This window comes from Tachyglossus aculeatus, chromosome X1 (genome assembly GCF_015852505.1).
Source record: "Tachyglossus aculeatus isolate mTacAcu1 chromosome X1, mTacAcu1.pri, whole genome shotgun sequence".
Lineage (NCBI taxonomy): Eukaryota > Metazoa > Chordata > Mammalia > Monotremata > Tachyglossidae > Tachyglossus > Tachyglossus aculeatus.
Window position 1 is genome coordinate 101,210,174 of NC_052101.1, and position 27,184 is coordinate 101,237,357.

Consider the following 27,184-nt stretch of genomic DNA (forward strand, 5'->3'; position numbering starts at 1 on the left):
ACCAAACACTAATAAACCTTTCAGGATGCCATAGTGTAATGTAATACGCAACTACAGTTGCTAGGAAGGGATTTTACATTTGTCTGCCTCCCCTATTAGATTACAAGCTATTGGAATAGCACCTTGCTACTCACCTGTGCCTGGCAGCAGAGGCATGGGAGAGAGTGGAGGGTGAAGACTGAAGACTGAAGTTTACTGCGCGGAAGGAGGCAGCAGTAAACCTCTTCTGGATTTTTACCAAGAAAACTTTAAGGATACACTTCCGGAACGATTGCAGATGGAGGTGGGGTGTTCTGGGAGAGATTTGTGACAATGGCGTCACTATGGGCTGGACACGACAGCATAAGACAAGACCGTCTACTGTCCCTAGTGTTTAGTACACTGCCTGACATTCAATATATGTCAGTGGTTCATTTACACTGGAGTAACTGAGTAATTGAGAAGCTGTTTGGTCTAGTCCAAAGAGCACAGGCCTGGGAGTCAGAGAACCTGGGTTCTAATACCTGCTTACCTGCTGTGTGACCCTGGGAAAATCACTTAACTCCTCTATGCCTCAGTTTCCTCATCTGTAAAATGAGGAACACCTGCTCTCCCTCCTACTTAGACTGTGAACTCCAGGTGGCACAGGGACTGTGTCCAGTCTGCAAATACTATATCTACCTCAGTGTTTAGTACAATGCTTGGCACATAGTAAGCACTTAGGAGATACCACAGCTGTTCTAGTAATTCCAGATTTGTGGTTATTCAGATAGGGTATGGTCTGGCTACCAATCAATCTGCGCATCAGGCAGAAACTCCTCACCCTGGGCTTCAAGGCTCTCCATCACCTCGCCCCCTCCTACCTCACCTCCCTTCTCTCCTTCTACAGCCCAGCCCGCACCCTCCACTCCTCCGCCGCTAATCTCCTCACCGTACCTCGTTCTCACCTGTCCCGCCATCGACCCCCGGCCCACGTCATCCCCCGGGCCTGGAATGCCCTCCCTCTGCCCATCCGCCAAGCTAGCTCTCTTCCTCCCTTCAAGGCCCTGCTGAGAGCTCACCTCCTCCAAGAGGCCTACCCAGACTGAGCCCCTTCCTTCCTCTCCCCCTCGTCCCCCTCTCCATCCCCCCTTCTTACCTCCTTCCCTTCCCCACAGCACCTGTATATATGTATACGTTTGTACATATTTAGTACTCTATTTATTTATTTATTTATTTGTACATATCTATTCTATTTATTTTATTTTGTTAGTATGTTTGGTTTTGTTCTCTGTCTCCCCCTTTTAGACTGTGAGCCCACTGTTGGATAGGGACTGTCTCTATATGTTGCCAATTTGTGTTTCCCAAGCACTTAGTACAGTGCTCTGCACATAGTAAGCGCTCAATAAATACGATTGATTTGATTGATTGATTACTGGTAACTACTGAAAGAAACCTGCTCCCTTCTCTTTTTCTTCAGAGATTTGAACTCCAAAGATTGGACAGTATTGCTAAAGTTTTCCTTCTTCCCATTTTTATGGCCCAGTCTCTCCTTTCATTCATTCATTCAGTCGTATTTATTGAGTGCTTACTGTGTGCAGAGCACTGTACTATCCAACGCCTGTGCTGGCACAACCTTCCCACCTCCAACCAGCCCTTTCCCAATCACTGGTTGAGACAATACACAGGATTCAGAAGAATGAGAAGCAGTGTGGCCTATTCGATAGGGCACAAGCCTGGAAGTCAGAAAGACTTGAGTTCTAATCCCAGCTCCACCACTTGTGTGCTGTGTGACCTTGAGCAAGTCACAACTTCTCTGGGCCTCAGTTACCTCATCTGCAAAATGGGGATTAAGACCCTGAGTCCCATGTGGGACATGGATTCTGTCCAACCTGATTATTTTGCATCTACCCCACCGCATAGTACAGTGCCTGGTACATAGTAAGTGCTTAACATACACCATAAAAAGGGCCTTTGAAAGCTTTTTTTTAATAAACTGAGCAATCATGGCATTGGAAGTAAATTCTGCCATGGGTAAAAAAAGCAGCTAAATTAAAGGAACAAAAGTCTAGGGATAAAGGGCCACTTTCCAGAATGGAAAAATGTAGTGAGGCTCCACTGGGGCCAGTTGTAACTTCTTCCCATGTGTGATCTGGAAGACAGAGTGTGCAACGCATCGCCAAGTTTACAGATCCCACTACACTGTAAGCTCCTTGAGGGCAGGGGATCATGACTAGCAATTCTGTCGCATTGTACTCTCTCGAGAACTTAGGACTGTGCTCTACCTACAGTATACGCTCAATAAATATCTATTATTGACATTTAAGATGGGTGATGCCATATGGTTGGGGATAAACTGCAGGAAGGACCGAATGGGATGAAAAATGGCAGAATTGGGGTGGGAGCAAGTGCTAAGTAATACACCAAAGGAAAAATAATTCAAATCTCAACTACCTGATGATGGGCCCCGAGCTGTCAGTGAGGATGCAGGAAAGAGCAATGAGTGGCATCATTGACAGTTCTTCTCAAATTATGAGTCTAATCCATGGCAGCTGCCCTACAGGCCAATCAAATGATGGATATCATCAGGAAGGGGCCAAGAAAGAAAACTAAAGGTATAATTTTGCCACTCTAGGAAAAGAATAGTGTGCTCAAGCAGTGCTGCTCAGCACAGGAAGAAAATAAGAATGGAGAAGATACAGACTACAGAACCAAGATGACCAGGGCAGTGGAGAAGTTTAAGAGAATGTGTATTGGTGTATTGTTCTCTCCCAAGCAATTAGTACAGTGCTAAGCACACAGTAAGCGATCAATAAATACCACTGATTTGTGAAGCTGAAGAGAAAGGGTTAGGACTCCCAGTTTGGAAAGGCACAGGCTGAGGGGTAACATGATTGAACTCTATAAAATAATGTCTTTTTTATGGTATTTGTTAAGGGCTTACTATGTGCCAAGCACTGTACTAAGCACTGGGGTAGATACAAGCTAATCAGGTTGGACACAGTCCCTCTCCCACATGGGGGAGTCTTAATCCCCATTTTACAAATGAGGTACCTGAAGCAGAGAGAAGTGAAATGACTTGTCCTAGGTCACACAGCAGACAAGTGGTGGAGCCGGGATTAGAATCCAGGTCCTACTCATTCCCAGGCTCCTACTCATGCCCAGGCCCGTGCTCCATCTACTAGGTGATGCTGCTTCCTTACTGAGTGGGGGAAAAGGCAATGCTGATGCCCTTACATTGAAGCAACTGACAAAATGTCACTTCCACTTTCTGGGGAGGGTCAATTCCCTTGGGACCTCTAACAAAGGTTGCTTGACACATTTCCTGCCCAAAAGGAAAAACACTAGGGCAAGTCAAGCTATCCCCTTACTTGCTAAAACTGCTGCTCCTTGCAGCTACTTCAGCCCCTGCTTGTCTTCTCTTCACCTGCCTTGTAGCCTGTGTTTGGCCCAGAAGGGGAGAGTAAATGCCTGCAAGTCACACAACTCTACTAGCTACCTAGGTAATAGATTGGGGATGGATCTGGTGGGGAGAGGGGTTAAAATTTGGGAAGGGGGGTAATCACATTTTTTTAAATTGAGGTAACCATCAGGTTAAAATAGGGAAGCACTGTGGCCTAGTGGAAAGAGCATGGGCCTGGGAGTAAAGGATCTGGGACCTAAACCCAGTTCTGCCACTTGCCTACTGTTTGACCTTTAGGTGACTCACTTAACTTCTCTGGGCCTCAGTTTCCTCATCTGCAAAATGGGGATTCAATATCTATTCTCCATCCTACTTGGGACAGGGGCAAATCTGATCTGATTATCTTGTCTATCTCAGAATTTAGTACAGTGTGGGACATACAGTAGGTACTTAAATACTACAGTTATTGTTATAATTATTATTATTTGAGGTTGAATTTTATTTTTAACTCACACACAACATTCACAAGACAAGCATTTCTTCGATACACTATTCCTTTCTGGTTCTTGCAAGATGATGCAAATATGTCAACAGCCAGCATCATACTTACCTTTGGCACACATAATATCAAGGCAATCTTGCTTAAGTTATTGGGCTTCAATGTCATCCTAAAACTTAATATATATATATATATATATATATATATATATATATCTCCATTTTGAAGCAAGAGCTTTATGATGGAGAGTTACACCCATAGTCTAGACCATAAGCTCGTTCTGGGCTGGGAACATGTCTGCTAATTCTGTTGCATTGTACTCTCTTGCTTAGTACAGTGCTCTGTACATAATAAGCACTCAATAAATACCATCAACAGACTGATTTGTGTGGAGGTGGCATATAAGTACTAAAGTAGCAGTTGGGAAGATGTAACTTGGAATGAAGAAAACTTAATTGGGGAAAACCTCCTGGAGAAGGTTAGTTTTGAAGATGAGAGCTGTTTTGGCAGTGGATCAATTCTAGCTGAGCATTTATTCTGTGCAGGACACTGCCTCCTCTCTGATCTCCCTTCCTCCTGTCTCTCCCTGCTTCAGTCTATACTTCATTCTGCTGCCCGGATAATCTTTATACGGAAACGCTCTGGGCATATCACTCCCCTCCTCGAGAATCTCCAGTGGTTGCCTGTGAACCTATGAATCAAGCAAAAACTCCTCACTCTCAACTTCAAGGATCTCCATCACTTCACCCCTTCCTACCTTACCTCCCTTCTCTCCCTCTACAGCCCAGCCTGCATCCTCCGCTCCTCTGCTGCTAACCTCCTCACTGTGCCTCATTCTCGCCTGTCCCACCATCAACCCCTGGCCCACGTCCTACCCCTGGCCTGGAATGCCCTCCCTCCACACATCTGCCAAACTAGCTCTCTTCCTCCCTTCAATGCCCTACTGAGAGCTCACCTCCTCCAGGAGGCCTTCCCAGACTGAGCCCCTCTTTTCCTCTCCTCCTCCCCATCCCCCCGCCCTACCTCCTTCCCCTCCCCAGCACTGTATATATTTGCACAGATTACTCTATTTCTTTTACTTGTACATATTTACTACTCTATTTTGTTAATGCTGTGCATATAGCTGTAATTCTGTGTATTTTGATGGTTTTGACACCTGTCTACGTGTTTTGTTTTGTTGTCTGTCTCCCCCTTCTAGACTGTGAGCCCGTTGTTGGGTAGGGACCGTCTCTATATGTTGCCGACTTGTACTTCCCAAGCACTTAGTACAGTGCTCTGCACACAGTAAGCACTCAATAAATACCATTGAATGAATGAATACTAAGCACTTGGGAGAGAACAATAGAGTTATGACACAAGATCCTTGCCCTCAAGGAGCCGACAGATTTGAATTAGTAAGTAGATCTTCTACCCAGTAAAGCTCCTTACCACTGTAAAAATAGTCATTGTTCTCTGCTAGTGCTCTCTATATGTTAAAGCTATGCACATTAGTTGAATCTGAATAGTAACAATAACGACTGTATTTAAGTGCTTACTATGTGCCAAACATTCATTCAATTTTATTTACTGAGCGCTTACTGTGTGCAGAGCACTGCACTAAGTGCTTGGGAAAGTACAATACAACAACAAACAGGCACATTCCCTGCCCCCAAGGAGCTCACAGGCCAGAGGGGAAACACTGTGCTAAGTGCTGGGGTGGATACAATACAATCTGGTCAGAAACGATCCCTGTCCCACATGGGACTAAGAGTCTGAGTAGGAGAGAGATCAAGTATTGAATTTCTGTTTTGCAGATGAGGACGCCTGAGCCCCCAAGAGGTTAAGTGACCTGCCCAAGGTCACACAGCAGGCAGAGCCGAGATTAGAACCCAGGTCCTCTGACTCCCAGGCCCAAAGATATTGCAGAATTCACCTCCTTTTGCAGCCTCATTTTCAACTGAAGAAAGGGGTATGGGGGATTTGTGCTTTCTGTTTGTTTTGCAAGTTAGCAAGGAAAGTCTAAAATGGTTTGGTTGAGGTCATACAGTTGACTTTATTCCTAGGGGATGGTGTCCTTGGGCGTGGCCTAGAAGTCTGCCTGATTAACAGCTGTTGAACTTAAACGCTGACTTGCTAAGAATTTGCGATCTAGATTTAGGGGAAGCACTTGAGGCTGCCTTGTTTTGTAATCCAGTTTACTATTAAGGGAAAGGGATGCCATGGGAGTGGCTAAAACAGCTAGTCCCAGCCCAGGGTTTTATCTTTTACATTCTTTCCCTCAGCGGAACTCACTGGCCAGGTGGCCTGTTTCCAAGGACTACCCAGTTTTTCTAGGCTACCGGGATGAAGGGACAGGATGGGAAAGGCCTGAAATGCAGCCAGGTGTGCAACTGTCAGGGTTCTGGGAGTGGACTCTGAAAAGGTTCTTGTCACTAGTGGTACATGGCTACAACTACTTTGTCTGCAAGAAGATATCCCTGCTGAAGTTGAAAGGGCACCAAAGGTTAGAGAAACTCTGCACATTCAGATTAAAACCAGATTTTTTCCACTGGAAAATAAAAGTCTTTAAAAAAAAAAAAGACCACCCTTCCACCTTTGCAGACTCGGTCAATGAAATAAGGAAGAGCATTGGGAACTCTAAAACATGGCTCAGTGGAAAGAGCACGGGCTTTGGAGTCAGAGGTCACAAGCTCAAATCCTGGCTCTGCCAATTGTCAGCTGTGTGACTTTGGGCAAGTTACTTAACTTCTCTGTGCCTCAGTTACCTCATCTGTAAAATGGGGATTAAGACTGTGAGCCCCCCGTGGGACAACCTGACCACCTTGTAACCTCCCCAGTGCTTAGAACAGTGCTTTGCACATAGTAAGCACTTAATAAATGCCATTATTATTATCTCAAACTATGACAGAAGACAGAAATCAATTTCCTTCCATTCAGAGCAGAAGTTTTACCTGCATCCTACTTACAACGAAGGCACAGGATACAGGATGCACAATTTAAGTCTTTACTTTTCCCGCCCTGCTCTCAATTATCTAGGGAAAGGTGGGAGGGAAGATAAAACGTACTGTACAAATAAAACTAGAAATAACCCCAAACTCACTCTTAAACCTTTGCAAGAACTGCTAACAAGTAGCATTTGCATTTCACCTCCTCTCCCTTACCTGCAGATGCAAGAGGTATGGAGATCCCATGAAATGTAGGACTAACTGGTTCAACTATACCAGATGACCTCTTAGTACCTCAGCTCCAAATTTATAAATATGACCACACACTGGACTCTATTAGAAAGCAGTTAATAGTGACCATTTCCTTAGATTATTTCAGCAGGTGGGTGAAAAGCTGGGAAGAGCCCGGGCTTAGGAATCAGGGGACGTGAGTTCTAGTCCCAGCTCTGCCACTTGTCTGCTGTCTGACCTAGGGCAAGCCACTTAACTTCTCTGTGCCTCAGTTATCTCATCTGTAAAATGGGGATTAAAAGCCTTAGCCCCAAGTGGGACAACCTAATTACCCTGTATCTACCCCAGCGCTTAGTACAGTGCCTGGCATATAGTAAGTGCTTAAATAACATTGCTACTACTAATGGCTATTTTCATGATGTAAAAAAAGTTTCACTACACAGCATCAGTAGTAGTCCATTTCTTAAGCAGTTGCCATATCGACAGTGGACAATTACTAATCAATAGGAATCACCTGTTACTGACCTGGTCCTGATCAGAAATCAACTGAATCAACAACTCTAGAATCAAGGAAAAAAAATGGAATTTGAAGACTCAAGGTGTTGGCTCATTGAGAACATTGCCCTGAATTTTTCCAAGCATTCTGCTTATTCTTTCCATATAGAGGGAACTCAAATTTAGTTTGCTTTTCACTTTCAATCTATAATATTTATTAATTGCTTACTGTGTTCAGAGCACTGAATTAAGCACTTAGGAGAGTAAAATACAATGGAGTTGGAAGATGTGAAGGGGACTGGTTAGTGCATTTTAGTAGTGTAAGGGGACTAAGCCCCATTTTTCCTCACCTCTCCTCCCTTCCAGATCACCTCAACTCGCTCCCTTTTGCTCTCCCCGCCGGCCCCACTGCACTTATGTATGCAAGTATACATCTAGAATTCTATTTATGTATATTGATGCCCATTTACTTGTTTTGATGCCTCCCCCACCTCTAGACTGTAAGCCCAGTGTGGGCAGGGATTGTCTATATTGCTGAATTGTACTTTCCAAGCACTTAGTACAGTGCTCTGCACACCGTAAGCACTCAATAAATATGATAGAATGAATTGCTCAATAAATACAATGAATGAATGTGTGTTGGGCTCCATAAGTAGTCCTCTGGCAGCCTGAAAGGGCTAATACACTGCCTAAAATGTCTGAAACTCAACCGAAGTATAAGCCTGGGAGATTTGAGTTCATAAAGTGAAATTAGAATGATAAATCAAAGTGACTTAGACTTTGCAAAACCACTGGCTGTAAAATGAGCCAAGTTTCATAAGTTTTTCCTATGGAATTTCTTTTCCATTACATGGGTGCTTTGGACGGTTTTTGCTACTTGGTAGAGTTTACAGTGTTTTGAGGAGATGAGTTAAAACAAGTAAAGGGACCAATCAGGGGAGGTTTGACAGGAAGGTGGGAAACAAGTTAGGCCAACAATTTCCCTATTTAAGATCACCTCTTCACCCTGCAACCCCAAAGTGAAAATCCTATTGCTAGTTCATTCATTCATTTTTATTGATCGCTTACTGTGTGCAGAGCACTGTACTAAGCACTTGGGAAGTACAAGTTGGCAACATATAGAGACGGTCCCTACCCAACAGTGGGCTTACAGTCTAGAAGGGGGAGACAGAGAACAAAACATATTAACAAAATAAAATAGAATAAATATGTACAAACATATATACATATATACAGGTGCTGTGGGGAAGGGAAGGAGATAAGGCGGGGGGGATGGAGAAGGGGAGGAGGGGGAGAGGAAGGAGGGGGCTCAGTCTGGGAAGGCCTCCTGGAGGAGGTGAGCTCTCAGTAGGGCCTTGAAGGGAAGAGAGCTAGCTTGGCGGATGTGGGGAGGGAGGGCACTCCAGGCCAGGGGGATGACGTGGGCCAGGGGTCGACGGCGGGACAGGCGAGAACGAGGCACGGTGAGGAGATTAGCAGCAGAGGAGCGGAGGGTGTGGGCTGGGCTGTAGAAGGAGAGAAGGGAGGTGAGGTAGGAGGGGGCAAGGTGATGGAGAACCTTGAAGCCGAGGGTGAGGAGTATTCTGCCTGATGCATAGGTTGATTGGTAGCCACTGGAGATTTGTGAGGAGGGGAGTAACATGCCCAGAGCGTTTCTGGATAAAGACAATCCGGGCAGCGGCGTGAAGTATGAATTGAAGTGGGGAGAGACAGGAGGATGGGAGATCAGAGAGGAGGCTGATATAGTAGTCCAGATGGGATAGGATGAGAGCTTGAACGAGCAGGGTAGCGGTTTGGATGGAGAGGAAAGGGCAGATCTTGGCAATGTTGCGGAGCTCAGACCGGCAGATTTTGGTGACGGCTTGGATGTGAGGGGTGAATGAGAGAGCGGAGTCGAGGATGACACCAAGGTTGCGGGCTTGTGAGACTGGAAGGATGGTAGTGCCGTCAACAGTGATGGGAAAGTCAGGGAGAGGGCAGGGTTTGGGAGGGAAGACAAGGAGTTCAGTCTTGGACATGTTGAGTTTTAGGTGACGGGCAGACATAGTTCCTTAGGGTAATTTTATTATTCAGTCAAAACACAATTGGTAGACCAGCTACTCTAACTGTTCAGCCATTAAAGTGTTTCCCCAACTCTCCTTCCACAGAGCAAGGGCACAATAATTTTGCCTCTCTTGAAAATGAGAATTGGTATCTTGAAGAATGACACTATCAATTCAGTGGATTGTACTTTAAACGTTTATTTCAATTCTTTCTTGCCCACAGTCTTGAGGCCCAATTTCACTTCTATAAGCACCTGGTCAGAAGGCCCATAATTGTCTCTCCACTCCTTCTCCAATAAAGTCAATACTTTCCGTCACGATGCACATCTAGAGTAATTCTGCGAGTTAAAATTGTCAATACAACCCTGGAAACGCAAGCGTATTGAATAAAGCTGAGAAAAGCAGTGAACAGACAGAAATGCACCCACCTAAATAAAAAAAATTCACTTATTTACAAAGTTTGGTAACTCTACGTTTTCACATGCAGAGGTTAATGCACAGGGAAACAGTTGGTAGTAGTGTCTGACTACCTTAAAAATGCTGAAAGTCGTGAATTAGATAAACACTAAACACATCAGATTCAGCTAGAGGTCATTTAACTAAACAGCGACCTGGTCCCCTCTTAGGATTCACACATTCTAGTTTAATTTCCTCAGCTTAGGCACAAGCAAGTTGCTAAATAAAGTATAGCAGGTCATCGTGAACATTAAAGATGTTCAACTACAGTAGCCGGTTAATATAACTTTACCTACAGCACCAACATAGTATAGGAAGTATGCAACATGCTTTAAAGGAAGAGAACAATCTTAAAAGCCCCATTTTTTCCCTCTTTTAAAAATGTAACTGGAAAAAAACAAATAGTGTCTGTGCACCACAGTGCAGTAATTCTTAAGGCCGTAACAACCTAGAAATTAAAATGGCAGTCATTAAAATAATTCATCAGCAACTCCACTTGGCGTGATCAACAAGTCTGGAAAATGCACTGTCTACATTGCGTGCTGCTTTAAAAAAAAGTCACACACAGTGTGAGGCAACACATAAGCAGTTGAACCATAGAGTTTTATCTACTACAGTGATTTACATCAATTTCATTTTATGAATGAACCAGCATGACAAGCATGTCCCTTTAGATACACAGAGTAACCAAATAAAGCTAGAGAGAAGTTCACCTGAATTTCCCCATTTCTCTAAACTACAGAAATTAATCAATAATAGGATCAACTGGCTCTTTTTCTTTCGACACCTTCAGCTTTTCGTACAATCGGTAGACTTCACACATGAAGAACACGTTGAGAAAAGCTGGCCGGTCTAGAGTTGTCACAATAACCAAGATGTCTGGTGGCACCTTGCAAAAGGGCACCAAATCTTACATAAGAGACACAAAAAAAGAACAGTTTTAGAAGTAGCTTTTGTGTGGAAATTCCACATGATTCATGATTGGGTATCAAAATTCAATAGTTCAAGTGTCATGCAGCAGCACTGACAAATGACTGAAGGTAGAAAAGATGTGCAGGTGTTGAACAAAGTCTGACAGTTTTAGCAAATGTTATTACACTGATTGGAATGCTCAAAATCCTTGAAAGCTTTTGAGAAAGTCATTGATCCTACCCCCTTAATGAAAGTGTAAAACCAAAAAGGATATAAGCAATGATTTGGATAAATACAAGACAGCATGTCTTCATTCCTCCCACATCCCAACCACCATTGGCTGTAATGGTTCACCAGAAAGTGGTATATTCTAAAAAAATAAAAATTTTAAAAGAAAATCACTCGGTATGGCCTCGCTAGTGTAGATGATAAATGGTGACGTTGATCTTGTGCCTTGTGCTCCCCCTTTGCAGACAGTTTCCATTGCTAAGCCTTAAAATATACATTTCACATGCATCTGTGAGATAAGACAGTGAAACAATAGGCCGATATCCCACAAGTCGGGTTTAAAGGTTTTTCTAAATACTGTATGTGGCACTAGAATCTTCATGCTGTTACACATCAGTATCAAGCTACATAATTCTATGATTAAATACCATCGACAGTTGCTCAAAATCAATATAAAAATCTGGACCAAAAAGACCAGAACTGAAATAGGCATTTTTCATGATTTGAGATGGTTGAAAGTTGTTTTAGAAAAGCTCTACACACGGTTCAGGCAACTCTGTGTAATAAGCCTTTTTTTTTTTTGCGCTGACACTTATGACAACTCTAGTTAATTCTTTTTGAAGGATTAGGGTTACATGTCTTCAGCAGTGCATATGAGAAATTAACTCAGAAAAAGGCAAGTTCTCGGATACATGATGGACAGTATTCTGGGAAGTACTTCATCAAAGGAATGGACAATAATTCTGGGTTTATGGCCAACAAGGTCTGGGAGACTCCAGGAAAGACTTCAGCTTCTTCTAGATTTAGAATGTTGAATAAGCCACTGAAGTGTGATATCTATTGGAAGAAAAAAAAGGAAAAACGGCATGATCAATAGAGCGTAAGACTAGAAAGGTAAACCAAATATGTAAACCGTAAAATGAGAAATGTTTTGCCACCTCTCCCAAAACTAGACTTATCCCCCAAATTTTCAACACGTGTCATGTACCATGGCAGGACCAGTTAACCATCGCTTGAGAGCAATAATTTCCCCAGGACATAGAAGTTGTCATAGTAATAAAAACAAAATAAAAAAGTCCTTCAAATACTAGGAGACATCAGATGGTACTTGTGGAAAGTGAGCATCATCACAGATAGAAAGAACTCCTGCAAAGCACTGTCCAAAGCATTAGGGAATTGCTCGATAAATGAGATGGAGGTGCAACTGATATTACAGGATGTGAGAGATAGTAACACGGAACAGAATAAAAAGTAAAATGATCTACACTGAAGAAAGCGAGGTGAATAGGGGTAAGAACAATTCAAGCCTTAATTTCTTTCTGAAGACTACAGGCAAAACAGAGTACTCAAACGTGCCATTATAAGAAAAGGTCTGAGGTCCTACACTCTACCTTTTACACTATCGTTTACAAAGTGATCTCATCAGATAAACCATAAAGACCCTAAAGTTACAGGCATGAATGATTATTCTCAAGGCACATTATGGCTAATGGGTATTTTTGGCTTTCACCTTCTAAGAATCTTAAATTACAGCAATAAACTCAGTTCTAGTGAATGAAAATGTTTACAGGGCCTCAAGTCCAACTTTATATGATTCTACTTCAGATGAGCCATTCTAAATATTGAACACAGCAGGACTCCAGCCCTCAGGGAATTACTACAAAAAATTAATATTGTGAAACACCTAACTGCTAGGCTTGACTGACCATCCCTCCAACAATCAGGAATGAAGAGTTAAATGTCAAATAATTTAGAATTTACACTTCTTAATGAGGCAGAGAACCTGTACCACTAACCTGTGATGGAGATGTGTACAGCGTAAGGAATGGTATTCGTCTATTCCAAGGAAAGGAGACATTCCCACAAGAACCATTAGCTATTACTTACCTATATTATCCTTTTCTTTGCAAGAAATTGAATAGCAGCAAATTTCTCTGTCCTGAATAGCAGACAGATTCCTGTAAGAGACAGATGACAAAAATCTATGTTTTCCAGGCAAAAGCCTTACAGATCACTCTCTATTTTACTTTAGGGACCTTTGCCTACAGACTAAGGATATGAACATAGATTAGTTCACTAAGAACTGCTTAAGAGTAAACCAGCAGTTACCAAAACTATTAACACCAAATTAGTTTACAGACCAAAACAATTATCACCGCATTCAGAAGAATCATCCTTCCCTCCCAAATTATCTCCTCCACTTAACTTTCCCATCTCTCATTCCCACAACCATGGCAATATCTGTCTCCCCTCTCTCTTTCAACTCTTGAATACAATGTGTCATCAAAGTCTGTTCCGCCTTCACACCACTTCCGGAATCTGCCCCCTCCTCTCCATCCAAAGAGCCATCACACTGGTTCAAGCACTTCTATCCTGACAAGTACTGCCATATTCCTTGCTCACCTCCCTGCCTCCAGTTAACTCCCTGTTCCAACCCATTCATCACTCTGATGCACAGATAATTTTTTCAAAAACATCACTTTGTACACATTTGTGAGCTCACTGTGGGAAGGGAATGTGTCTATCAACTCTGTAGAATTACACTCTTCCAAGAGCTTAGTACAGTGCTCCACGCACACAGGTGCCACTGCTTGATTTTCCCACTCCTCAAAAACCTGCAAGAGTTGTACATTCCCCACCACATCAGGCAGAAACTCCTGACCATTGGCTCCCAAACAGCTCCCTCCCCAAAACTTAAGCTCCCTCCTCTCCCATTGCATGCCAGCTTGCACACTTGGCTCCTCTTTTTTTTCCAATCTCTCTGCTTGCTGCTGCTTGGATGCCTACTCAAGGGGACTCTACACGACAGGTGCACAATTCCTCTGTGTACCTGACACCCCACTATCATGACTTCCAGGTATCTTCGGTGTCCTCCTCAACCAGTCCGTCACCCTGCCTTCCCAGGATCCTGCAGTGGCTCTCCTCCACTTCACCGAGGAGCCTCCACCCCAACCTGCCCTATGCCACCCTGGCGGACAGAGGAAAACAGCCACAGTCTGGTGCCACCTCCACAAAACCTCGGGAAAACTGGGGTGGCTGCTGCTGGAGCCATTGCTGAAGCCACAGCTCGGAATCACGAGGAGCCTGAAATTCTGCTCCTCTAGCCCCAGTACCTTATTGAGCTTTGTTCTTTGTCTTTATGTTGTCTTAGTGTTTTGCTTCATCTTTCCATGTATGTGTCCCCTCTTCCCCTTTTATTTTTGGATTCAGTCCCCCGAAGGTTAATGACTGTGTTTAATTTCCACCTATGTATTCTTTCCCAATGCTAAGTATCGGGCTCTGCACATAGAAAGTGCTTAATACCACCATTTCTATGCTAGCTAGGCTACTCACTGTGGCTTGTTGTCAGTTCCCCTGACACCAACAACTTGTCCACTCCCTCCTTTCTGCCCAGAACTCGTGCCTCCTCCACATCCAGGAAACCACTGCTCTCCCAATCTTTCACGGCCCTTCTGAAATCACATCTCCACCAGGAGTCCTTCCCTGATTAATTCTCAGTTTCCCCACACGATTTTTCCCCATAGTACCATTTCAGCACTTCTGTACGCCCTAAGGTTCCACCTTCACTACACCACTAAAGTCCACCCTTTCCTCTGCATCCAAAATGCTACTACGTTAATCCAAGCACTTATCCTATCCCGCCTTGAATACCATATCAGCCTCCTTGCTGACCTCCCTGCATCCTGACTCTCCCCCCTCCAGTTCATACTTCACTCTGCTGCCCATTTTCCTACAAAAATGTGCACACCATATTTCCCCACTCCTCATGAAACTCCAGTGGTTGTCCAGCCACCTCCTCATCAAACAAAAACTCTTCACCATTGGCTTTAAAGCACTACATCACCTTGTCCCCTCCTACCTCACCCCTCTCCTACTACAACCCAGCCCTCACACTTCACTCCTCTAATGCTAACCTTCTCACTGTACCTCAGTTTCATCTCTCTCGCCCATGTACTGACTCTGGCCTAAAATGCCCTCCCTCCACACATCCGAGTGACAATTACTCTCTCCCCTCTTCAAAGCCTTTTTGAAGGCTTATATCCTCCACGAGGCCTTCCCTGACTAAGCCCCCCTTTCCTCTTCTCCTGCTCCCTTCTGCATCACCTTGACTTGCTCCCTTTATTCATCCCCCCCTTCCCAGCCCCACAGCACTTACATATTTGTAATTTATTTAGTTATTTATTCATATTATTGTCTGTATCCCCCTCTAGACTGTAAGCTCATTCTGGGCAGGGAACATGTCTTTTTATTGTTATATTGTATTCTCCCAAGCACTTACTACAGTGCTTTGCACTCAGTAAGCACTCAATAAATATGATTGAATGAATGAGCACTTGGGTTTAGCCTCTTCTCTCTTGGCATTTATGGACACATATCTATACTCTATTGCTTCCCCTGCCTTTACTTTAGCCTGTTACTCTGCCGCTAGACTGGTAAACTCCTTGAGGTCAGGGATCATGGCAGTTACCTTTACTTTTCCAAGTGCTTACAGTACAGTGCTCTGTACAGAATAAGCACTCATATACTACTGATTGAATCTAATTTACTAATTAAGGAAAGTAACAGATGATTCACATGGGTTGACATACATACATTTTTTCAATTAGCTGTTTCTCATCCAGGGCATTAGGAAGATCTCTCTTGTTTCCAAGTACTAGCACCTTAAAAAAAAGTAGCAAAAAAAAAAAATGGTAAATCGTTGAACCCTTAAGGAAATGCATGTTCAAAACTCCAAAATGATAAATGTACACTTGGCGGTATTCTAGGGGCCAGTGGGTCCCAGTGCATACAAGTCAGCTTGGTGCCCACTTCCTCACTGTCAAAACCTTTCTAGATAACCGGACGTCTAAACTCAGGCATCTCATTACTCTAAAAGGGGGATGAGTGTTGGGGCGAAAGGGTTCTCCTACAAGTGCTCGTTGTGGACAGGGAACATATCTACCAACTCTGTGACACTGTACTCTCCCAAGCGCTTAGTACAGTGCTCTGTACACAGTAAGCCCATTGATTGATTGATTGATTGAAGTGCAGGTGAACCAGGAACCTGGAACAACATTCCTACCCTTGGAAACACTAGGTCAGTCCTATGCAGGAAGTTCAGGTTCAATTCCTAGACACTTCAACTTTTGATTTAGCTTACACTTGTGCAATACATAAGGCTACAATAAATATATTCTTCTTACTATATAAACATGGTCACACCTCCCTTGTGATTCCTATGTGGTCGAAAATTCGTGGAAAAAAAAATATATATCTTCTTATATATCTACATATAGATATCTTTATAGGTCTCCAGAGTTGGGAACCTATTCTGTTTTGTCAAAAGTGTGGCAAGAAAAGCAGTGCACATAATTTCTGAGACTCAAATATGGAAATGCTCAACTCACAAAAAATTGTCCAAAATATCACGATTTAATTAGAATCAAAACTGCTTACAACTAGTCTTTAAATGAATGTAAATGGGCATGAAATTTTGGTATAAAATTAAACTAACCTAGCCAAAAAAGTTATATTTCACAAGGAAGGAATACTTTCATGAGCATTACCACTAAATTCTAGTTTAGACCAGTATTATATGCCCCTCAGTGTTACAATGCAGACAGTGTAAAGTTACGATTTTTCCTAATTTCTTACACTCCTCCTGCAATTAGGAAACAAGTGGCACATTCACAGTGAAATAGCTAAATTATAATAACATTTGTTGCTTGCTGGATTTATGTTCTAGTTTAAAACCAGGCATTCATAATAATAATAATGATAATGATGGCATTTGTTAAGCGCTTACTATGTTCAAAGCACTGTTCTAAGCGCTGGAGGGGGATACAAGGTGATCAGGTTGTCCCACGTGGGGCTCACAGTCTTAATCCCCATTTTACAAATGAGGTAACTGAGGCACAGAGAAGTTAAATGACTTGCTCAAGGTCACACAGTTGACCACTGGTGGAGCTGGGATTTGAACTCATGACCTCTGACTCCCAAGCCCGTGCTCTTTCCATTGACCCATGCTGCTTCTCTTCATACAGCTCATACCTACAATGGGAAAAAACACTTCTACTTGTCCATTATAACATTAAGAGGCAAATAAATACACCATACTTACAGGAATTCCTTGTAACTGTGGTTTGTCTAGAAGATTGTGCAGTTCATTTCGAGAGGCTTCTATTTTTTCACGGTCGGCAGCATCTATCATGTAACTTTTTAAAAAAGTGATGTCAATATGCCTTTCTGACCGTATCTGAGTTCTTGCTTTTTCATTTGCTTAATATGATCACTTAATATATTACTGTAACAACCTCAGACTGATCTCTGAAAGAAATCCAGTAGATCACGTGCTAAGAACAGTCCAACTTTTACAAATTTAGCTCTGAATAACAAAGATATCTTACAGTAGGTAAACTAATATGCAGTTACAGGTTCAATAGTCAATATTTATGATTAATATTTCATTATGCCCTGCAACCTTTTCTTTCCTAGGAGGGAACTGACAAAATTTACATACAAGGAAATATTCCTGGACTTTGAATCATCAAAAGTTTTATGTAAAGGTTTTTACATAAAACAAATAGTTTGTGCTCTCATCTTGGTTAAGCCAACCTTAAGAACCCAAAGCTGAAGTTTTCCATGCAAATACTTACACAATAGCATTAACTCCACGGCAGTATCGTTCCCACATGCTTCGGAATCGGGGCTGCCCACCTATATCCCAGATCTTTAAACCAAAACAGAGCAATTTGTAAATGCGATACAGTTCCGAGAACACTGAGCATATTCAACTGCCAATAATCTCCAGCTAAAATGGTGGGGCCTGGTTCACTGCCTCCAGTCTCCTGTGCACACACGAAGTAACTGTGCTCTCAGGTAAAAGGGGTAGACCCCTCCCTCCCTATCCAAAACTTCTAGGCAGCCTGTTGTGGGGAATGAGAGTGAGAGGCCTAAAAAAAGAGAGGACGAGCAGATGAGGCAAAGAAATAAGTGATAATGAAAGGGTCAGGGAAAAGAGGGGAAGAACGAGTAGGAGGAGGAAAAGGCGAGGAATGAGGAGTTATCAGAAGCGGGAAAAGTACAGAGAAAGTAAAGAACAGAGACACATAGTAAAGAGATGAGTAAAAGGAGAGAGGAGAACAGATTAGTCAAGGGACAAGAGAGGGAGCAGCAGGAAGAACATACCACATGTGTGCATACACACATAAAAACCCAAGGAAGAAAAGAAAGGGGAAAGGGACAGAGAGAAAGAAGAACACTATATCTGACTAGGACTCAAATAGGTATTTCTAGTAGTCACTAATATTCAAATCAAGATGGTTGGGTTACGATGGGAATGTCAGAATGAGATTGTAAGCTCACTGTGGGCAAAGAACACGTCTACCAATTCTGTTGTATTGTTCTCTCCCAAATGCTTAGTACAGTGCTCTGTGCACAGCAAGCTCTCAAATACCACTGATGATGAATATTTTTCTTGGTAAGGAAGTGTTTCAGAAAGGAGGCTAAATAAATCTTCTTAGACCTCTGGGAAACTCTGTACACTGGAGCAAAGAGCACTGGGCTGAGAGTTAGGAGAGATGACTTCTAAATCTGGCAATGCCACTGACTGAACTTGGACAAGCCACAACCTCTGTGCCTCAGCTCCCCAGTCTGTAAAATGGGGATAAACACCCCTTCCGCCACCGCCTCTCAGGGATATTGTGAGATTAAAATGAGATAATAGATGTGAGCACTTTGAGTGCTTAAGAAACAAGGTAGAATTATAAAAACCGAGGTAGTATTATAATTAGTTTTTGTAACAGCTATCGTTATAAATGGGGTGTGGCAACAACTCCTCTTCCATACAGAATAGATTTGAGCGGCCACTTTTTATCATGATGATATTAACACTTTTGAAGATGACGACAGAGTGGGCAGAAGGGCACCCAGAGAGATGAGAGATATCAACTATAAAGGGTTTTCCCCCACCTTGGGTACACCCTGAAACAGCAGAAGGGCCATAAGTCAAGAGAGATAAGCATCATCAGAGATCTCTAGACACAGAGTGTCAACAAAATTACACTCTATAGGGCAGTCCTTCCCAATTCAGAGGCCAGCATTAAGCAAAACCATCAATAAAAAGACACATTTTGTGTCTCAGCATGTTATGGCCAGTCGTCACATGTTATCCTGGGTGGTTTTTGGCTCCTGCATCAGTGATTTAATATTTGGTCAACAGGATTCCAGGACAAGAAAATGGCCTGGATTTGAAAGAACCATGAAACAGCACAAAACCTTGGCTCAAGGCCAAAAACAAAACAAAAAAACCCTTAGGGCGAGGCAATGTTAAAAATGCAGAAAGGAATGACCTTACAGCTTACAGACAGGTGTCTATTTCAATTCAACAACTGTGTATATCATGTGCCAGATGGGCAACATACTGTACTTAGGCTCTGTGGAGCATTAGAGGAATGAGAAGATAAGGAACCTGCTACAAGCAGTCCAAAAACCTAATAGGGCAGACAACACAATTATACAGAAACACACAACAGAAACCCCTAATTTCCGATGTACAGGTGTGCAATTAGAGTGGAAGGTCCCGCTGAGTGTCTTCATTTATATGTAGCCAATGAATTATTTTTGCCTACTGCTTGGAAGAAACTCAAACCAGAAACAAGCATTACTTACCATAGCCTGAGTTGGCCGAAGTTGATGATCACTCTGGGGTCTGTTTCCACATGCCCTCGGGACTCGTCCCTGCAAAGCTCAAAGGGCTGCTTGCTAGGATGTACAGAAAGCCCGTCCCAGGGTGGGCTCAGGCTCCATCCCTCCCAAGGGTCTTAGCCTGAGCAGTCCCCTTCCCTTCCAATTTCTGACAGAGCCAAAGCCCTGCCAACACAAACCAGAGAATTATTGTAGAAGAATGCACTGTCACCAGGAGTGGGCAGGGGAAGGCGATCATCTGGCTTGAATCCACACCTCTGGAGAATTCAGGTGGCAGGCACGCAACCCTTGTTTCTCCAAAGGCGGTTACAGACACACACCAGATGATCACTCTGGTAGATGCCACAGTTTGGCTCAGGAGGGAGCAAAACCATCAGAAAAGGAGCCGAAGGGCCTAGGCCTCGTGAAATGAGCCTTCTGGCTGGAGGCTGGGTTCAGACCGTGAGTAGTTACTGAAGCTAAGTGTAGTGCTGGATAGATTTCCCCTCTAGAAATGCTTCTGAGGGACGTGAAGATGGAAGCCTACCAGTTACACCGCATCAACCCTAAAATCTTAGTCCTGTCCCTCAGAGCAAGATCGCATGCACTGAATTAGCCGATTAAGTTAGGATGGGATTAGACCTAGTTCTTAAGTACACAGAGAGGATCGGTGTCCTGATCCCTCAGGCCATTCTTACAACCAATCTAGGTATTACAGGACTATCTTTCTCATGCCTAACTTATGGAGGTTTGACCTCCCCCAAGACTGGGGTTATGGAAGACGGAGAGGGTGCTTTCTTAAATAACGTGCAAATCCAAGGCTATCTTTGAAAGGTGGCCTGCATGCGGCAAGGATAATGTTGCCCTTGAAAGTCTTGGTAAAAGGAGGGTTGGTCACGGATGCTGCCACTTCCTTGTTTTGAATTTCCCAAGAGATTAGTAGGGTGTATTGTCCCCCAGGGGCACCTGATAAACATTACTGCTCCAATGATGTCATACAGGATTAGCACTGAATGGGTGGGCAGCTTTAACTAGCCCATCCTGACACTCGGAGTTGGAAAAGGGCTGGAAGTGGGGCCAAGATGTCGATGCTCTATTTTGGCCCTGACTGACAGACTGCACCTCCAACTCACCCTCCATCCAACCTAAAATCCTACATCTCCACCTGCCTCTAGCATCGATATGTCCACCCTTCGGCATCACCCGTGCACTTGGACTTGTACCCTCTAATCACCCCAACAGTATGTATGTACATAGCCACAATTTATAGTAATGTCTGCCTCCCCTTCTAGGATGTAAGCTTGTTTTTTTATGGCATTTATTAAGCGCTTACTATGTGCAAAGCACTGTTCAAAGTGCTGTTGTTGTGGGCAGGGAACATGTCTACTGACTCATAGTGTATTCTCCCAAGCACTTAGTACAGTGTTCTGCACACACTAAGCGCTCAATAAATCCAACTGATTGCCAGCATCTCAAACTCAAGCAATGTGTCTAAAATGTATCTACTCATCTTCCCCATATGTACCAATCACATCACCATCCTCCCCATCAAAGAAGCCCACAACCTCAGTATCATCCTGGACTCCTTGCTGTCTCTGAATTCTCACATTGGATTAAACTTCCAATTTTTCCTACAAAACATCTCCCAGACCTGCCCCTATCTTGCTACCAAAACAGCTACTGCCGTGGGCCAAGCTCTAGTTATACTGCAGCTAGACTATCGCATCAGTCTCCTTGCTGGTCTCCCTTACTCTAGTCTCTCCCTTCTCTCTCTCTCTCTCTCTCTCTCTCTCTCTCTCTCTCTCTCTCTCTCTCTCTCTCACACACACACACACACACACACACACACACACTCACCCAGCCCTCCCCCCTCAAGAGAACATCTTCACTCCCCACATTCATTCATTCAATCGTATTTATTGAGCAATTACTGTGTGCACAGCACTGTACTATGCACTTGGGAAGTACAAGTTGGCAACATATAGAGACAGTCCCTACCCAACAGCAGGCTCACAGTCTAGAAGGGGGAGACAGACAACAAAACATATTAACAAAATAAAATAAATAGAATAGTAAATATGTACAAGTAAAATAGAGTAATAAATATGTACAAACATACACATAGGTGCTGTGGGGAGGGGAAGGAGGTAAGTGGGGGGGAAGGGGAGGGGAACAGGGGGAAAGGAAGGAGGGGGCTCAGTCTGGGAAGGCCTCCTGGAGGAGGTGAGCTCTCAGTAGGGCTTTGAAGGGAGGAAGAGAGCTAGCTTGGCGGATGTGTGGAGGGAGGGCATTTCAAGCCGGGGGAGGACATGGGCCGGGGGTCGATGGCGGGACAGGCGAGTATGAGGCACAATGAGGAGGTTAGCGGCAGAGGAGCGGAGGGTGCGGGCTGGGCTGTAGAAGGAAAGTAGGGAGGTGAGGTAGGAGGGGGCAAGGTGATGGACAGCCTTGAAGCTGAAAGTGAGGAGTTTTTGCCTAATGCATAGGTTGACTGGTAGCCACTGGAGATTTTTGAGGAGGGGAATAACATGCCCAGAGCGTTTCTGCACAAAGATGATCCGGGCAGCAGTGTGAAGTATAGATTGAAGTGGGGAGAGACAGGAGGATGGGAGATCAGAGAGGAGGCTGATGCAGTAATCCAGTCAGGATAGGATGAGAGATTGAACCAGCGGGGTAGCAGTTTGGATGGAGAGGAAAGGGCGGATCTTGGCGATGTTGCAGAGGTGAGACCAGCAGGTTCTGGTGACTGCTTGGATGTGAGGGGTGAATGAGAGAGCAGAGTCGAGGATGACACCAAGGTTGCAGGCTCGTGAGACAGGAAGGATGGTAGTGCCGTCAACGGTGATGGGACAGTCAGGGAGAGGGCAGGGTTTGGGAGGGAAGATAAGGAGTCCAGTCTTGGACATATTGAGTTTTAGATGGCAGGCAGACATCCAGATGGAGATGTCTTGAAGGCAGGAGGAGACATGAGCCTGAAGGGAGGGGGAGAGAGAGCAGGGGCAGAGATGTAGATTTGGGTGTCATCAGCGTAGAGATGATAGTTGAAGCCATGGGAGCGAATGAGTTCACCAAGGGAGTGAGTGTAGAGACAGAAGAGGACCAAGAACTGACCCTTGAGGAACCCCTACAGTAAGGGGATGGGAGGGGGAGGAGGAGCCCGCAAAAGAGACTGAGAATGAATGGCCGGAGAGATAAGAGGAGAACCAGGAGAGGACAGAGTCTGTGAAGCCAAGGTTGGATAGCGTGTTGAGAAGGGGGTGGTCCACAGTGTCAAAGGCAGCTGAAAGGTCGAGGTGGATTAGGATAGAGTAGGACATTCAATGCCCTCCTAAAATCTCACCTCTAACAAGTCTTCCCTGACTAATTCCCAACACCTCAAGTCAAACAAGCCCACCAGCAATCTCCAACATTCATGCCCTTACAGAAAAAGTGCTCAGGATGAATTTAAATATTATTATTATGATACTTGTTAAGCATTTACTATGTGTTCTAAGCACTAAGGTAGATACAAGTTAATCTCATCGGAAACAGTCCCTGTCCCACATGGGGCTCAGTTTGTCTATACAGGAAAACAGGTATTTAATCCCCATTTTACAGTTGAGGACACTGAGGCACAAAGATGTTAAGTGATTTGCCCAGCGTCACACAGCCAGCAATTGGCAGGGCAGGATTAGAGCCCAGGTCTTCTGACTCCCGGGCCTGGGCTCTTCCCACTAGGCCATGCTGCTTCTCCAATTGTACATGTACTTATTTATTTTATATATTCCTGTAAATACTTGTCTCCCGCAGTGTAAGATACTTGTGGGCAGGAAATGTGTCACTTTTTTACTCTCTACTTCCTGAGCATCTTACTAGACGATGCACTGGGGACACTCAATAAATACCATAGGGTCAGGCCCAAAGCTCTTCGTACTCTCAGCCCCAAAGCCCAATGAGGTTGAGTTGCCTGCCTCCCCTCCCACCCTGGGTTAGGGGATGCTCCATGGTCTTGCTGCTACCAGCTGGATCTGTAGTCTTCTTCCTGCTCTTACTGAATATCCCCCATTATACTGCAGGCCTATCACTCTTTGCATTCTCCCAAGTATCTGGTACAGTGCTCTGCACGTGGAAGGTGCTAAATACAAATGATGTAAATTCTTCCTATCCTTCTGTTCCCTGCATACTCAAAATCCCATCCCCAATGCCCTAGCCTCTCAATGCTCTACCCCAAACTTGCCCATGTCCCAAATGAAACGTTCACACCTCTGGAAATAGAAATTGAAAATGCAATCTGCCAATCCTGAGTTAAAGGAATCTGAGGTAGTTTGCACATATGGGGATACAGAGATAGGCATCCTCCAAGTAGAAACCTGCATGGGTACTATATTTGGTATCCACAGCTGCCCTACCCCCACAGGTCACCCACCCATACCCACCCTGTATTCCTTGCCCCCCTAAAAAAAAATCTACTTACCCACCCCACAGGTTTACTACAGTTACCCACAGGTTGATAAACTACAGGTATTGCAGGCCTCTACCAGGGGGCTGGCCACCTATGATCCCACCACCCATTCCTTCCACTGGCACCTAAGTAGCCACCCTATCATTTTCCCCTGGAAGTAAAATAGGGAAGCAGACCAGGACAGGGCCAGGATTGGGAAGGAGTAAGGGGGATAAAGGGGCAGGGAGGGGCAAGGTGGCCTAGGGACAGGCCAGAGGGCAGTCCCAGCCACAACTTACCCCAGGTATCCCGATGGCGGCAGCTGCTCTTTCATTCATTCATTCAACTCAGCTGACCTTACCCGCACCTGACATTAATGATCAGACCCACACCTCTGCTGCAGGCACCAACGGACCAGGTCGGCTAAAGTGTAGAGGTGCAGGTCACTGCAACTGAGTCCAGGGCACAAACTGTCTTCTGGTGCGATCAGAGGGAATGGCTTCCTCCACGCCAGCACCTTGATTCTCACTCTCGCAACCCACTGGTTTCGATTCCTCGGGCCTAAAAAAATTAGAAGTCGGTCGCGGGCCCCTTAATCTTCTGGCGACTTGGAGAAAGGGTAAAATCTCTCTCGCCAATGTGGTGTCGACATCAGCGACAACTCTATGACCCTTCAGTGCCACTGTGGGGTTTGTCAAGGGGATACACAATGTGACTTGTGCTCATGAATTTTGTGTGGTATACTCCGTGAAGACGAATATTCAGGTTCCAGGAGTTGGTGGTGATTTCTTCTTAACATTAGCAAAACTCAGCCACCTGACCCTGCCAGGGGTATATTTTTGCATGTGGGCTTGCCTCACACTGCTGGTTCAGCTTCTGTTGGGAGTTCTACTGTTTCTCTGTGGACTTGTTGCCCTTACCTCCCCAGTTTCACCCTGCCCAGAAATACTATTCCTTGAAGGCTGACTTAGATGAAGGGAAAGAGCCCTGACCCCAGTTGTAACTATTCCTTTGTGGCCTTTGCATCATTAGAGAAAGCGAGGTACATAGAGAACTGCAGATACTGTCTTCCACCTGTTAGTCTGGGGCACAGAATCTGGCTGATGACTTCCCCAAAAAGCTCTCTGCTGTCGAAGCCAACGTTCTTGACGCTTGATTGAGGTAGATGAGGAAGGTTTGACAGCCCTGGCTAACCGGGTCTGTAGTCGAGGCGTTAGCTACCGCTTTCGCCGTCCATCCACAGGGCCAAGACTTCACCGTGACCTGCGTTCTCCCACATTCTCCATCATTCCACACACAGCTTCATGAAGATATAGGAAGTCTCACATCTGGCCTCCCGTGACGTACAGTGGTCACCGTTGACATTTGATCGCATACTCCAGGTAAGTCCTGGCCCTTATTTAGTTCAGCGCGAGGAAGAGTTTGCTGTCAGCTGTCTGAGTTTGGACATGAAGTCTAGCAGTGGGGCAGCAGTCTGAGGATCCATATGTCTATTAGTTCTGGTTAGCTGTCAAGAGAAAACCCTGGGTCATTAGGTTTTGCCCCAGAAGGGAAGTGAGGTACTGAAGGCAAAGGGGGTCTGCAGGAGAGTGGATTCTCCAATGTGCAGGTTTCCACTGCACATTGCCTTGCCAAGTTCCACTGCCTTGGCTAGTGGACAACTACTAGTTTCCAGGGGGTGGGAAGGCTGGGGTTTCTCCTCTAGACCCTCAGGTTAGGTTCAGATGGCCCAACCTACTCCATCCTGTAGACTCAATCCAAAATGGTGGAGGATTCCAGAGAGGCACAGGGCATACTCAGCCTGTTTGCGCTCCTCTTCAAAACCTGCAGTCCTTCACTGAGCAACTCTGATGGCAGAGGTTCCCTATAAGAACAGCCAGCTGTTCTGTGGCTCTGAGCACACAGGGGTGGTGAAGTCAGGTGTTCCGTGTGGTCAGCAAAGAACCCGATGCTTCTGCCTGCCAGCTCATCAGCTCCTTCATCTGCTGGGCAAAGGGCTTCCTTGTCTCAGAAAGGGCCAAAGCCCTGTTCCTGGCTAGAGGTCAGTTTGGCGTGGTGGCTGGGGAGGTGGTGGGCTTTCTGGGGAGTTTTCAGACACCTCCACTTCCGATTCTTCTATCCTACGTTGCTTGTCGTTACATAAGTTCGTGCATCCCCAACAAAGCTTCCAGGAAACTGGAAGGGAAGGGGGGATGCCCTGGTTAGGATCCCTGGGGACAGGTGGAGCCTGATTCCATTTGGGATGCGTGTCCTGAAATCCTAGCAGGCAGCGCTTTGAGGTTTGCAGGGAGCAAATGCCAGAGTGATCACCTGGCGAGTCCTTTTACCCACTTTGGAGGACCACAGCTTAAAATGCATTCATATTTTCCTCTTCCCAAACAACCACTCAACCTCCATTTTAGCCAGAACCCCTCAACACTGCCCACCACCAAAAAAAAAGTACTACATGGAGAAAAATAGTACATTAACACTTTGCCATTTGTGGGAGTTCTGCTCCCAGACCAAACCCAGGATGGCAGGATATTGAGCCCAACAGTTCAAACAGAGGACTGCCAGGGTCAGGTCTCCTCACCACTACTGTGGTTAGAGTCTCATTAAGTGGCCCCAGTGGGGCCCTAACAATTGCTGGTCACAGGTCATCACAAGTAGGCTAAACACATAAACCATGAAGCCACAAACAACATGTCTCCCAAAGAGGCGAAATACTGAGCTTATGCTCATTTAAGGTCTCATGGGGTATTAAAACTAGTATAAGTCCTACCTAAGGGAAACAGGAGAATAGCACAGCATTCAACTTTGTGGGGACCATTCTATTGCATCTTACATTCCAATCACACATTAACACTAATTGCCACCTCTGTTGAAGATGGCAGTTGTTGCCTGACAATATTTCCAAGTTACACTTGCTTCTTTAGTGAGCATGCATTGTGTGGGGTGATGAGAAGAATTGAA

General features: G+C 44.7%; 1 protein-coding gene across 2 annotated transcripts in view; it reads right to left on the bottom strand.

Moving 5' to 3' along the window:
- Window positions 1–9,734: 9,734 nt before the first annotated feature.
- The window catches only part of ARL8B (ADP ribosylation factor like GTPase 8B), a 49,446-nt gene continuing 31,996 nt past the window's right edge, over window positions 9,735–27,184 (bottom strand). The window contains exons 2-8 of one of the 2 annotated variants that reach the window (XM_038771641.1): window positions 24,532–24,793; window positions 19,798–19,866; window positions 17,784–17,857; window positions 17,249–17,342; window positions 15,742–15,809; window positions 13,036–13,106; window positions 9,735–11,985 (exon numbers count right to left, since the gene is read on the bottom strand). In XM_038771641.1, the coding sequence (XP_038627569.1) occupies window positions 11,936–11,985; window positions 13,036–13,106; window positions 15,742–15,809; window positions 17,249–17,342; window positions 17,784–17,857; window positions 19,798–19,866; window positions 24,532–24,570 (465 nt within the window). In that variant the 5' untranslated portion in view covers window positions 24,571–24,793 and the 3' untranslated portion in view covers window positions 9,735–11,935. The remainder of the gene's footprint in view (window positions 11,986–13,035; window positions 13,107–15,741; window positions 15,810–17,248; window positions 17,343–17,783; window positions 17,858–19,797; window positions 19,867–24,531; window positions 24,794–27,184) is intronic. The other variant, XM_038771640.1, reaches the window with a different exon arrangement.